This window comes from Pseudorca crassidens, chromosome 3, assembly GCF_039906515.1.
Source record: "Pseudorca crassidens isolate mPseCra1 chromosome 3, mPseCra1.hap1, whole genome shotgun sequence".
NCBI classification, from domain to species: Eukaryota; Metazoa; Chordata; class Mammalia; order Artiodactyla; family Delphinidae; genus Pseudorca; species Pseudorca crassidens.
Window position 1 is genome coordinate 170,361,408 of NC_090298.1, and position 14,438 is coordinate 170,375,845.

Sequence of the window (14,438 nt, forward strand, 5' to 3'; positions counted from 1 at the left end):
TAGTAATGTCTGCCCTGGGTGTGGCTGGAGAAGGGGCTACGTTTTGCTCCAATGTCTGCCATCCCTGCCTGCAGCCGCACAGAGTAAGGGCCTGGTGGGAGAGGGGCATCAACTCCAACAGCCTCTGCCCCTGTGACATACCTGATAAAAGGCTGGCTCCCGAAGCCAGTGTTTCCAGAGCAGCAAGGGCCGGGCAGTAGCAGGGGCCAACAGAGGGCTGTGTTCATCTGGCTCCTCCACCTGCCGCCGGCGCCCCTCCCTGGTGCCCAGGTGGAACAGCAGTGAGAAGACAGCTCCAACGCCCACCACCAACAGCGAGAGGTTCTGGGGACCGGGCAGGAGAGGGGTCAGCAGCGACTCTCGGCCCAAGCCCTGAGTTCAGGGCCTTGGGGTTGTCCCACCCGGGCAGCAGCCTGCCTTGGCCCACCCCGGGCCCCAGCTCACCCGGAACACCGGCACATCTTGGACCCCCAGCTGGTCATAGACATCCTGGGTGGACCCCATGTGGGGAGAGCCCTGCAAGTGGAGCAGAAGCCAGGCAGCCCCATAGACGGTGATGCTGGCCACCACGGTGAAGGCGTACCTGCCAGGGCACAGGCAAGGCCTCAGCAGGGCAGCCCGGGAGCCACGCAACCACTTACTCCCCAGGCAGGCGTACAGTCAGAGCGTCTGGGGAACCTCCGGCCAGGTGATTTCAGCCACCAACACACTGGGTAGCCCAGGAAAGCCTCTGCTGGCCTCAGTTTCCCCAGCTTGCACGTATCTGATTTCTCTGGCCCAAGACCCCACCGTGAGGTCCCATCTGCCTGGGGCCTGAATGTAGAGACTCAGCAAAGCAGGGCCAAGTCAGGCCTGCAACCCAGAAGCCTGAGAACCCAAGATACTCAGAAATCCTGGGCTTCAGCTGGGCAAGGGCTCCATGGTCTAGAGTCATCCGAGTCCACTCCTGCCTGCAGCCCCAGAGCCATGGCCTGCCTAGGGCCCTGGCCGGGGCGAGGAGCCTCTGGATCTCACCAGGAGTCCACTTCCCTTTCTGAAAGTGAGAACAAGAACACCCGCAGAAGTCAAGGCGAAAATGACACGAGGCAGGCGGTAAACCACTTGCGGGTAGAAAGCGCCCAGAGGTTGGCCTCTACCGGGCCCAGCCTGTCCCCCTCAGCTGGGGCCCTCGGGGGCCCCAGACATTGAGCAACCCCCGCCGTTAGTGCCCGCAGCTCTCGGCCGTAATGGGGAACTGGGCTCAGACAGGCAGGGCCCTCATGACGAGCGCTTATGCCCGCACGGCCACCTTCATGTGTGACGTCCCTCCTGCCGAGAACTGTCATCTGATCCCTGGTCCCACTGCACAGGCCCCACTCTGCTCCAACCCTGTCCCTGGGCACATGACAACCTCTCGGACTTGTGAGAATTCAAGATCTTCTGCATGACGGGCCCAGAACTGTGCCCAGCCCACAGCAAGCGTTCCATAAGTGCCCCTGCTACCATCACATGCAGAATCACCTCCTTCAGCACCTCAAGCAAGAAACGGACGCGCTGGGCGCCAGCTGTACCCACATGTGGGAGGCGGGATTCTAAGATGGTTCAGGCATTCCCATGGCCTGCCTCCCTGCCCCCTCTAACCCCCTCCCCTTGGGGAACAGGACGTGTGAATGTGATGGGACGTCAAGCCCGTGTTAGGTAACTGTGGCAAAGGTAAAGGGATTTTGTGGATGTGAGTAAGGGAGATTATCCTGAGTGGGCCTGACCTAATCAGGCGACCCTCAGAAAGTGGGCTCACACCATCCCTGAGATGAGAGACTCGTGCTGGCCTCGAAGAAGCAGCAAGTCCCTACGACTTCTTTTCTTGGCCGTGCCGCGCAGCGTGCAGGATCTCAGTTCCCCGACCAGGGATCAAACCCATGCCCCTGCAGTGGAAGCGCAGAGTCCTAACCATTGGACAGCCAGGGAAGTCCCCACCCCCAAGACTTCTAAATCTATAAGAAGACAAACACTGCCAACAATGACATGAGCAGGGCAGAGGGACCCCAAGCCTCAGATGACGCCCCAGCCCTAGCCGACACCTTGACTGCAGCCTCAAGACTAACGCTGAGAACCCAGCTAAGCTAAGCCAGACTCCTGACCCACAGAAACCAGGAGGTGGTCAATGGGTGCTGTTTGAAGTTGCTAACTTGGTGCTCATTTGTCACGCAGCAATGGCTGAATAACACACTAATGTACAGATGCCCACGCTGGGGCAGAGTCCCAGAGCCGCACAGCCAAGCAGAGCCCAGACATGGGAGGGTGGCCCTGGGCCCCCCGCCGTGCCTGCTCTTCGCACGCCTGCCTGCCCTGCCCCGAAGGTTGCACCTGAGAGCCGTGAGCTCCACCTTCTCATGGTCGTTGGTGACGAGCTCCGGGATGAGGCTGAGGTGGGCAATCTGTGTAGCAGCCCAGCCGAACTGGAAGATCACGATGAAGGGCCCGTAGTAGAGGAGGGCAACCCACTCAGGCGTGGTGGCGTTGCAGCCCAGGCAGGGGCTGAAGATGAAGGGGAAGGACAGCAGGACGCAGATAGTGCCTGTGGACAAGCAGAGCGGGGAGGGCACATTGCAGGGTCTTCCCACGCTGGCCCAGGGCTCCCCAGGTGAGCGGGTGGGGACAAAACCGAGACATGGAAAAAGTTAGAGACCCCCTCCACAAACACACACACAACAAAGTCACACAGTGAGTGGGTGTCAGCAATCCGGGGCTCCCCAGGCTTACAGCCCCTGTGACAGATGGGGAACTAAGGCCGAGAGATCTGGGGCACCCCCTGAGGACACACAGCCCAACAGGACAAAGGGGCTGGGCCTCCCAGTCCAGGCCCTACGCCCCTCGTGTGTGATGGGGGAACTGACACAGAGCCGGCCACATGCTGTAACCATGCAGGGGCAGGGCCAGATGACAGGGGCCAAGAATGGGCTCTTGCCATGCCGGCTCAGGGCTCGCCAAGTTTGCCCCCTTGGTGACAGCTGGGGAAACAAGCCGAGCCTAAGGCCACGCAGCAGGTTGAAAGGGCGCTGTGGAGGTCCCCTGGGGAACTGCCCACCACAGATGTGCCACTTACCCCATCACTTCCCCTTCCCGCCTCACCCATGGAGGGGGCCTTTTCCTCCCAGCTCCTACCAGGCGTCCCGTGGGGCTGCTAGGAGTCAGGAGGCCCAGGTGCCTCTCCCTGGAAAACACTCATACCTCAGAACAAGCACAAGTTCTCCCCGAGGTCCCAAAGGGGCCTGCACCACCCGCCCTGACCCATCCCCTCCTCCCTCTCTCCCCCTCGCTCACTCTGCTCCAGCCACTCGGGCCTCCTCCCTGTTCTTCCTGCCCCAGGGCCTTTGCACAGGCTGTCCCCTCTGCCTGGAATGCTTTTCCCATGACATCTTAGCAAGGCGCACTCCTCTTCATCCCTCCAGGACTCAACTAAAATGCCACCTCCTCAAAGAAGCCCCCCTGACCAGCCCAGTCACCAGCAGTCCCCTCCCCACTCTGACACCCTCTGTCTGAACCCTGCCTTCTCTCCTTCATACCCTTTGCACACACAGGAATTCTTTTGTCTCTCTGTCTGGGGGGTGGGTAACAGGTCTCTCCAAGTCACTTCTGTGTCCCTGGCACCCAATATAGAGTCTGGCACATCAAGATCTTTTGAATGAGTGAATAATAATAATAGTGGCCTCTATTTAAAACAGCCCAAAGAGGTGAACGTTATTATTAAACCAACCCATTTCCTGATGAGTAAACTGAGGCCCACTGAGTGAGCTGCAGAGCTGCGAGGCCAGCCTGCTGGACTCAGCCATGCTCCTTCCCTCCAGCCCTCCACGCTTCTCCTCCCATCCCAGAGCGCCTGGAGCCAGACTTCCTTCCTCCCCACCAGGCCCCGGAGGTGACCTCATGCCCCAGACCCTGGGCCCACCCCAACAGTTCAGGGACTGGGAAATGAAACCAAAACCACGCTTGGTATTTCTCTGGAACTGGTGCCTGGAAGAGGCACCCCAGGCAGATTCCTGGTGGCCTGGAGGCCACCCCGGGGCCAGACAGGAACTGTAGACTCTGGTCAAAAGAATGTGCAGCCCTGGCCAGACGGACTGTACCCTGCTGCTGCCCAGGACACGTTAACCATTGTCAGGGCCAGGCTGCCTGGCTGGGGGACTTTGGGCAAGTGACTGCCTCTCTGGGCCTCCGTTTCCAGGAAAGGGAGCTAATAAAAATACCTCACAAAATTGGCAAGAGAATTAAGAGTTAATGTGTGAAATCAGAAGCTCCTACTTCTTTGCGCCACTTCCTGTCTCAGCAACTTCAAAGCCATGAGATGTCACACCTTTGCAAAAGCTGTTTCAACTACTTGGAATGCCCCCCTACACACATACACTCCTATTCGTCCTTCAAAGCCCCAAAGCTAATGTCCCCTCCTCCAGAGCTCTGCTTCTTCCTATGAAGCCCAGTCTACCCACCTGCCCAGCTTGGACCCGACAGGAGTGTCCATGTCTGGCTTTCCGGGTCCTCTCTGCGCTAGACGGGGAGCCCCGAGGGCTTGTTAAGGGAAAGAATGAGTCTGTCCCCACCACCCACAGACTTGGGTAAAAAAGAGAAGTGAGCACTGAGGCCGAGGTGACCTTCACTCAAGTCACCTTATCAGGCATCACAAGGGGCCACCCTGGCTTCCTCTCTCCACGGATCTTCCTGGATCTCTGCATATGCAGGGAGAGGGCACAGGTGGAGGCCCTGGTATCTGGTTGGGGCACCCATCATAAGCTGAAGGCATAAACACAAAGCCTTCAGTGTACTGACAAAGGTGCCTCCACTACCCTAACCTCCCCTCTGCAAGGGGACTCAGCATCTCCCCCTGAGGTCAGGTGGGGCCGTCGCTGAACCTCAACCCCCCACCTACAAAACGGGAAGACAGGCTGTTACGAGGTCCCACCTCAGGGCCTTTGCACATGCAGCGTCCACTGCCAGGCAAACCTACCTGTGGCTGACTCCATCTCCTTAGAAGGGGCTCACCTGTCTGCCCCAGAGAAAACAGCCCTCACATCTCTCTGACCCAAGAACTACCTTTTTTGTGTGTCAACGGGTCTACTCAACTATTATGAACAAAACTGCATTTGATACTCTGGGCTCAGCTCTGTAAGCAATCCCAACCGCAGCCCGCAGAGGGATACCTCTGTCTGGGGTCTGAGTCACATGCCTCTCCCTGCTCCCGCCACGCCCCCGCACCCGGGCTGCTAGCCTAATGTGACCCAAGAACAGCCTGTGCATCCTCAGTGTCTAAGAAACTGAAATCCAGCCCCTAAGCCACGGCCACAGCAACGCCAGCCACTTGCAGGCAACTTGGAGATCTGTTGTACCTTGCAAAAAATGTCCCTCATGAGGGCCAAGGCAAATCACTGCCTCCTCAGTCATTGTTCCCAAGGGCAAGGAGATACCAGCCGGCCCTCCTGGTTTCTGGAAAGCTGCCGCCCAGAATTCCCAGAAGCGGGCAGGATTCCTGGTTCTGCCTCCTTAAATGCCCAGCATGCCCCAAGCGCCAGGATGCGGCGGGTACTTCTGCCAGCGAAAGAACAGCAGGCAAAGTGGCCAGGGCTAATCTCAGGGCCCAGGGTCCGGGCGGGCAGAGAAGGGATGCCAGGAGCCGGGCCTTATCATGGGTGTGCACCGGGCAGGGTGCCCCGGCCCCCGTGGGACCCACCTCCTCCCCTCACCAACAGCCCTCTAGTCCAGGTAACTCCCTCATAACAAACAGAGGGTGACCCCATTACCTGCTCTGCAGATCCCCATCCCATCAGCCGGACAAGCACAGAACCCCGACCCTTCTGGCTCACCCGGTCCCCAACCCAGTTCCCAGGACAGCTCCCCAAAGCCACCAAGTGCCAGGTTGCCCGAGATGAGTGAGGGGATGGATGCACAAAGTGCACTGGGGGAACAGACAGCCAGAGGGGACTCTAGGCAGCCTGGCTCAAGAGTTGTCCTGGGTGGTCACCCTGATACAGATGAAGTCAGGCCAGACCAGATAGACTGACAGAGGAGGCGCGGTCAGTAGACCCAACCCAGAGAGGGTTCAGGGTGCCCCGGAGGATCAGACAAAGAAAAGTGACACTGGACGGTCACACGAACAGTCAGACGGAGGAGGCTCCGCGGGTCGGCCGGCAGCCATGCGACAGACAAACAGAAGGGGTACTGGGCAGTTAAGCAGACAGATGGGAAGGCTCATGGGTTGGGCAATTAGAGAGGACGGAGCAGTGGGACAGAGGGGGTAGGTTCGGGCTCTGAGCCAGGCAGTCGGATGGGGGAGTCCGGACCGGGGCTTACCGACCAGGTGCCAGGCCTTGCGCGGGCCGAAGCGGGCGCAGCGGCCTGCGGCGCGGTCAGCCTCGAAGCCCACGAGGGGCGTGCACAGCCCGTCGGCCACCTGACCGAGCAGCAGCAGCAGGCCGGCGCCGCGCGAGCTGTAGGCGCGCACCGAGTGCAGGTAGAGCAGCAGGTAGGTGAACCACATGGACGCGCAGAGGTCGTTGAGGAAATGGCCCACGGCGTAGCTCAGCCGCGCAACGAGGGATAGCGGCCGCGGGGGCGCCCCCGCTCCGGCCGCCGGGGGCCCCGGGCCCATGGCGGCGCTCCGGGCTCGGCCCGTCCGTCCAGCGCCGGCAGACGGGACCCCCGGCCCTGGCTGCCCGCGCCCCGCTCTCCCTGCTTCGCTGTCCTATCCTGCCCCGCCCGCCCCGCCGAACGCTTTTGCGGCGACAAAGCCGGTGGACCCGAGACTAGCTCGGGTGGGGCGGGGAATCCCGGGAGCGGCGTCCGCGTCCGCCAATCGGGGCCGCGGGCCAGGGACGGAAAGCCAATCATCACGAAGAGAGGCGTGGTCGCGGGGTTAGCCCGGCCTCGACGCCCGGCACCGACGGGGCTACTGGGTCCTAGCGCCCGACGATTTCACAGTGGTTTGCGGACCCCTCCCACGGAGGTGGGGGGCGACGCCAAGGGCACCCCTAATCACATCCCCGTCTCCAAGCCCGCGCCACCTCAGCCTGACTGCAAATTTACGAGGCCTGCCTGCTGGAGGCCGGGGCAGACGGGGTGAGTTCGGGGCGTGGGTGGGTGGAAGAGAGGTCTGAGTCCGACCTCGCCTCTCTTGGGGCCCGGTGATTTCCCGACGCGGAGAGACCCAATCGGATGCAGAGAGGACGCATTGGTTCTAATTATTTAGTTATTAACGATAATAATGGGGATAATCAGAATTCTAACACCAGCTGGTATTTAATGAGCGCTGACTGTGCCGAGCGCCCCACGTGGATTTTCTCATCCCACTAGAGCAGGAGGCGGGGCAAATCTCCGATTTCACAGGCGACAAACCCGCCCAGAGAGGGGACGCAGGTGCTCTGGGGCGCACAGTGAGTCAAGTGCATGCGACTCTGAGGCCTGTGCTCTGGACCCCTCCCCATCCTCCTTCCAACAGCCCTCCCACGATTGGGTCACCACGCAAGCAGTTTCAAGTTCCTCCAAGCGTAGGGTGCAGCTCCCCCGGCCTCCGGTCCTCCAACAGCAGTGGAGGCCTGCACTCCACTGCACTCTGGAGCCAGAGTCACGGGATCCAGCCCCAGCCCCACCCCCTCCTAGCTCTTCCGGCTGGGACGAATCCATTTCGGGGGGCCTCAGTCTCCCGAGCTCTAGAATGGGTATAATGTATGTTTAAAAGGATATAAGCTTTATCTTTTTTTTTTTTTTTTGGCCTCACCGCGCGGCAGGTAGGATCTTAATTCCCTGACCAGGGATGGAACCCGCGCCCCCTGCAGTGGAAGCGAGGAGTCTTAACCACTGGACCAGCAGGGAAGTCCTTTAAGCGTTCTCTCAATATTCTCAGCCAGAAAGGCTTTCCAGCACCCTCTCCTCCCCCCTCGGTTATTACTCCGGGTTCCACAGTGTCCTGGGCTGCCCCCATCACAACCCTGACACCTCCCCCTTTCCCTGCCCCAATTGTAACTGTCTCCCCCACTGGACCATGATCCCTGTGAAGGCAGGAACCAGGTCCCTCTTAGTCACTGCATTGTCCCCAGCGATGCCTGGCACATAGTAGGAACTCAAGAAACATCTGTCAACCGACTGAATGGTGGACATACAGGCAGAGAATCAGAAATGCAGACAGAAATTGGGAAACAGAGGGGAACCCACTTATAAACTTGAAGCCCAGGCAGCCCAAGGGGTGCCTGGCCCAGACGCCCACACTGACGCAGACCACCGACAATTCTTTCATGAAAAGGAGCCTGAAAAACTGGTGTGGATGGGGAATAGTGGCTCCAAGAGATATAGCCTGGCAGGGGAAGAAAGGAGATAAGGGGTAGACCCAGATCTTTGATAAATGGATTAGGAGAGATAAGAACCACAAGTCTTTCCTCCCTGCTGGGTATGCTCCCCTTCGATGATTTCTCCGAAGGAAATGGAAGACGACTTTTAAAATTACTAGCCTAGGGACTCCCCTGGTAGTCCAGTGGCTGAGACTCTGTGGAGTTCCCAGTGCAGGGAGCCCAGGTTCGATCCCTGGTCAGGGAACTAGATCCCACATGCTGCAAATAAGAGTTCGCATGCTGCAGCTAAAAATAGATCCTGCATACCGCAACTAAGACTCAGTGCAGCCAAATAAATATTTAAAAAAAATACTAGGCTAAGCTTTTCATTTGCATTCCTCCTCTCCTTTCACCCCTCAACACTTCACACCCATTTTTTAAAAGTCTTTATTGAACTTGTTACAATATTGCTTTTTTTTTTTTAATATATATAAACGTATTTATTTTTGGCTGCGCTGGGTCTTTGTTGCTGCATGCGGGCTTTCTTTAGTTGCGGCGAGCGGGGGCTACTCTTCGTTGCGGTGCTCGGGCTTCTCATTGTGGTGGCTTCTCTTGTTGTGGAGCACGGGCTCTAGGCGCGCGGGCTTCAGTAGTTGCGGCACGTGGGCTCAGTAGTTGCGGCTCGCAGGCTCTAGAGCACAGGCTCAGTAGCTGTGGCGCACGGGCTTAGTCGCTCCGCGGCATGTGGGATCTTCCCGGACCAGGGCATGAACCTGTGTCGCCTGCATTGGCAGGTGGATTCTTAACCCCTGTGCCACCAGGGAAGTCGCCACACCCATTTTACAGATGAGAAAACTGAGGCTCAGACAGACGTCCCTTGCCAGAGGGCAAGCAGCTAACAAGAGGCGGATTCAAGTTTCCAACTGAGATCCCTGTGACTTCCAATACCTTTGAGTTATTTATTCACTGGCAGGAAAGAGCCCACCTGGAGGGAAAGGTGGCTCAGTTTTCCCTCTTATCCGCCTCCTGTGTGGGTCAGGAACACAAGACGTCATCCCCGCAGCCCCTTGGGGCAGATGCAGCAGGGGAACGAGGGGATGTTTGGCAGAGGCACCAGCACATCTCTGATCTCTGGGTCCTTGCGCTGTTAGAGTCAGCTAGTATTTCCTGGCCTTGACTCTGTGGGGAAGGCAGGAACAAAGCTGATTCTGACCCTGGGGGAGCCAGGGAGCTGCCTCCGGAGCATCGTCATTCATTCATTCATGAACTCATTCATTCATTCATGAACTCATTCATTCAGTGGACCTGGTCTCAGGCTGAGCAACTGTGGACCCCCAAAGCTTCTGAAGCCCCTCGTCTTAAGGTGGGGGGGGCGGAGCCACACCCTCCGAGCCCCCCGTGGTCAGTGCTGGGGCTGGAAGAATCAGACCAAAAGGGTGATTAAGTGGCAGAGGAGTTCGGACATTACCCCCAGGTCACTGGAGCCACAGTAGAGTTTTTAGAAGCGGGGAGGGTCAGATAAAACGTCTGTGGGGGTGAGGGTGAGGGCGGTTTATTCCAAAGCAGGCCTCAGCTGCATGGGTGGGACACCAGTGGAGGGCATACATGACCCGAATAAGAGGCAGACTTGCTGGGAAGATCAGAGAAGGCCATTGCCTAGGGGAAGGAATGACAGGAAGGAGAGATAAATGCCCAGCCCTCAGAGAAGGACAGACAGGCTTGTGGTCAGGAGAGATCTGGACATCCTTTGATGCCCCCAGAGCATCCCCAGCCCCCTCAGACGCGCCAAAACCGCGTCTCCCCTCCTCCCAGCTGGAGATCAGATGTCCCGGTGGCCGCTGTCCAGCCTCCGGAGAGGTGCTTGCTTTGATCTTCTTCTGACCCAGGTCAAAATGGGGGACGGGGGGGCACTCAGAGAGGGCGGGTTCGGATGGAGGCTCAGAAGAAATTTCCTTAGATCCCTGGGTGGCTGTGCAGAGCCCACAGCCAAGACCAAACCCAGGCAGTTTCATGCAAGCCACTCAGTTTCCCTTTCTGTGAAATGGAGGTGAGAGAAGCAACTCTGAATAGAGTTCTTGGGAGGTCTTAGGGAGATCAGACAGGGAAAGAACTTCTTGGGCCCTGGAACGGGGTTTCTCAAGCTGGCCAGTATTGACAGCTGGCCCTGGATTGTTCTCTGTGGTGAGAGCTGGCCTGGGCATTGCAGCATCTCTGGTCCCCACCCACCCCCGGCCCCAGTCGTGAAAACCAAAATGGTCTCTCGACATCGGGTGGGGGCAGGGGAGGGGGCGAATTGCCCCGAGGTGGGAACCACTGCAGTAGAAAATCCTCTGTAACACGGGCTTCAGTCTCCGTGGACAAGACTAGCCAATGCTTGTCTGTCCTTCTGTCCTACCCTGAGGGCTGGGCATTTATCTCTCCTTCCTGCGTCATCCCTACCCCTAGGCAGGGCCTTCTCTGATCTGAGCACTATGCCGTGAAGTAAACTCATTCGAGTGAATTAAACTCATTATATCCTTCCAACATCTCATAAAGGCAGACATGGTTATTATCCTACTTCACAGAGGGAGCAAACTGAGGTGCAGAGAGTTTTGATAAATTGCCCAAGTCACACAGCTGGGGCTCAGCGCCACCTCCCTGAGCTCCTGAGGGTCCAGCAGCAGTGGGGGTGCCCCCTCCTCAGAGGTCTGAGACCCCCGTCTCCACACCCCTTCGTTGCGGCAGCTGATACCTCTGTGTTTCCCTTTTGCCTCCTCGGCCCTTCGATGCCGATGAAAGCAATCCCCTGTATTAAATTCACTCTGTAAAAAAGCCTGAGCAGGGCTGATCTATCCTGGGAGCACCGACAACACCCTGATCCTTCCTGGGGGTGGAGAGAAGTTGAACCACCCTATGCTAGCAAATAAGCATTAAAAACATAAACGGGGGACTTCCCTGGTGGTCCAGTGGTTAAGACTCTGACTTCCAACTCAGGGGGAGCAGGTTCAATCCCTGGTCGGGGAGCTGAGATCCCACATGCCTCGCTGCCAAAAAACCAAAACATAAAACAGAAGCAATATTGTAACAAATTGAATAAAGACTTTAAAAATGGTCCACATCAAAAAAATCTTTAAAAAAGTAAATGGGGGACTTCCCTGGCGGTCCAGTGGTTAAGACTCCGTGCTCCCAATTCAGGAGGCACAGGGTCGACCCCTGGTCCTGGTGGGGGAACTAAGGTCCCACATGAGCACGGCATGGCCAAAAAAAAAATAAAAATAAACGGGAGGCACCACACCCCAGTAATTTCATGTCTTCCGACCTACCCTGGAAAAGCCAACCAGGGACATCAGACAGCAGGTTGAGAACGTTTGAAGCAGGGGCTGCAATACAGGCATATCGAGAAAAACCAGAACCTGCGTCAGCCAGGGCTCATTAAACAGGCGGTGATGCGGTCCTGCTGTGGAACGTTACCCAGCGCCAGAGGGAACGAGGCACTGCTCCGGACCTCACATATAAAACCACTGGGAGAAAGGCTATGAACTCTCAGTTTGCAGGGGATGTTCACAGCATGATGGCCATGTGATCCCAAAAAGCAAGATGTGAGCTCACATTCCTTATAGGAATACATTCACACTCGTGTGTGTGTGTGTGTGTGTGTGTGCGCGCGCGCGCGCACGCACGTGTTGTGTGTTTTTGGGTTTTTTTATAATTAATTTATTTATTTGGCTGTGCAGGGTCTTAGTTGTGGCACACGGGATCTTTGTTGCCACACACGGGATCTTTGGTTGGGGCATGTGGGATCTAGTTCCCTGACCAGGGATCAAACCCGGGCCCCCTGCATTGGCAGCATGGAGTCTTAACCACTGGACGGCCAGAGAAGTCCTGCACATGTTGTGTTTTGCACTGTGTCTCCCCAACATTCCTAGGTGAAAGTCCTAACCCCCAGGACCTCAGAATGTGACCTTATTTGGAGATAGAGTCACTGCAGATGTAATGATGTAATGATGAGTCACAGCTGGAGCAGAGTGGGCCCTAGTACTATATGACCGGTGACCTTAGGAAAAGGGGAAATTTGGACACAGACACATATGCACAGGGAACGTCATGTGCGCATGAAGGCAGAGATGCCGTGATGCTTCTATAAGTCAAGGCGTGCCGCAGATTGCCAGGGACCCCCGGAAGCTGGGAGAGCACACAGAGCATGGGACAGACTCACGGCCTCAGAAGGAACCAGTCCTGACCAAGCCCTTGATCTTGGACTTCTGGCCCCCAGAACTGTAGCCCTAGGAGACTCATAGAGTGAGTGCGTGCGTGCGTGCGTGCGTGCGTGTCTAGGAGAAGTTTTGCTAAGAAATGTAACAAGCTGACAATGGAGAGTACGGTGGAGGTATGGTGGCCTTCATACACTACTTTAATTTTGTACAAATGAAATGAATTTGCACATTATTTGCATAATAAAATTAATTTTGTAAACAAAGACATTTAAGCCATCCTTAACAGATCTCATATTTCTAGGACCACAAATCGGGATACTCTTCCTGATTTCGTACTTTAAAAATTTCCAAATGGAGCATAGAAATGAATGCAAAGAAACTAGCATGAAATTATATGACATTAGACAGCTAGAGTTCCTGGTTTTACTGAGAGCTAGGACTTGAGAGAACTTTCTTACTAAGAAAAACCTATTTATAATTTGGGGGCAAAAGGATCTGCTTTTAGATAAACGTATGAAGGATGTAAAGTCAAACAGCAGAAATGCTACTTCTTACATGCTTGTTGGGGGGTGGTGTGTGTCTGGATTGCATGCACTGGACTGAATGCAATGCAGTTTGGACCCAAGACACTTTTGTTTTTTCTAGAAAATACCCACACAGCAAGGAATTTGTATCGATGCCAAAGAGCTCCAAACTTCTTTCAAAATCAACCACAGTAGGGACTTCCCTGGTGGCACAGTGGTTAAGAATCCACCTGCCAATGCAGGAGACACGGGTTCGAGTCTTGGTGCGGGAAGATCCCACATGCCACGGAGCAACTAAGCCCGTGAGCCACAACTACTGAGCCCGCGAGCCACAGCTACTGAGCCTGCGTGCCACAACTACTGAAGAGAAGCCACCGCAATGAGAAGCCCGCACACTGCAACGAAAAGTAGCCCCTGCTCGCCGCAACTACAGAAAGCCCGCACAACAACAAAGACCCGATGCAGCAAAAAATAAATAAAATAAATTTAAAAAAATCAACCTCAATAAATTGGAATGTTGGGATTGACATACACACTACTATTTATAAAACAGATAACTAATAAGAACCTACTGTATAGCATAGGGAATTCTACTCAATCCTCTGTAATGGCCTATATGGGGAAAGAATCTAAAAAAGAATGCCTATATGTATATGTATAACAGATTCACTTTGCTGTACACCTGAAACTAACACAACATTGTAAATCAACTAGACTCCAATAAAAATTTTAAAAATCAACCTCAAAACCTTTCATTTCTTTTTGATACACAGGAAGACCCCTAAATTCCTTGTGTGGTACCTTGGGAGTGGAAGGACAGTTTCTATGCCAACACCAGCCTTGTCAATCAAGCCAAAGAGGCGGGGCTCGGAGGGTAGGTCTTCCCCTGTCTTCTAGCTTGGAATTCTCACCTAGATATGCTAGTTTCTAACCCAGCAGAGAGGCAAGCGAGAGTGGGAAGTGCCACATCGGATTAAGCAACAGAGCAGGATGTGGAATCTGGGTCTGTCAAGATCCCGGGGAACTACTCATCTTCCTCAGCCCTGGGCTGGCTCTTCGAAATACAGGTTCATTGGGATTTAATTCACACACCAGATAATGCACCCATTTGAAGTGTACAGTTGCATGGGTTTTAGTATATTTAAAGAGTTATGCAACCATCACCGCAGTATAATTTTGGAACATTTTGAGCACCCCCTAAAGAAACCCGTGCCCATTAGCAATTACTCTCCATTGCCCCTCCCCAGTGATTCTCTAGCCCCAGGCAACCACTAATCCACTTCCTGTCTCTCTGGCTTTGCTGGTTCTGGACAATTCACATAAATGGAATCATACACTGTGTGGGCTTTTGTGATGGCATCTTTCATCGAGCCTAATGTTTTCAAGGCTTATCCTTGTTGTAGCATGAATCAGCAATTTATTCCTTTTTA

General features: G+C 55.4%; 1 protein-coding gene across 10 annotated transcripts in view; it reads right to left on the reverse strand.

Moving 5' to 3' along the window:
* Positions 1–14,438, reverse strand: part of MFSD12 (major facilitator superfamily domain containing 12) — a 29,010-nt gene that overhangs the window by 9,470 nt on the left and 5,102 nt on the right. For 9 of the 10 annotated variants that reach the window (XM_067734292.1, XM_067734289.1, XM_067734294.1 and 6 more), the window contains exons 1-4: positions 6,322–6,729; positions 2,347–2,557; positions 445–583; positions 142–324 (exon numbers count right to left, since the gene is read on the reverse strand). In XM_067734292.1, coding sequence (XP_067590393.1) covers positions 142–324; positions 445–583; positions 2,347–2,557; positions 6,322–6,619 — 831 coding nt within the window. In that variant the 5' untranslated portion in view covers positions 6,620–6,729. Of the gene's footprint in view, positions 1–141; positions 325–444; positions 584–2,346; positions 2,558–6,321; positions 6,730–14,438 lie in introns of those variants that run through there. The other variant, XM_067734291.1, reaches the window with a different exon arrangement.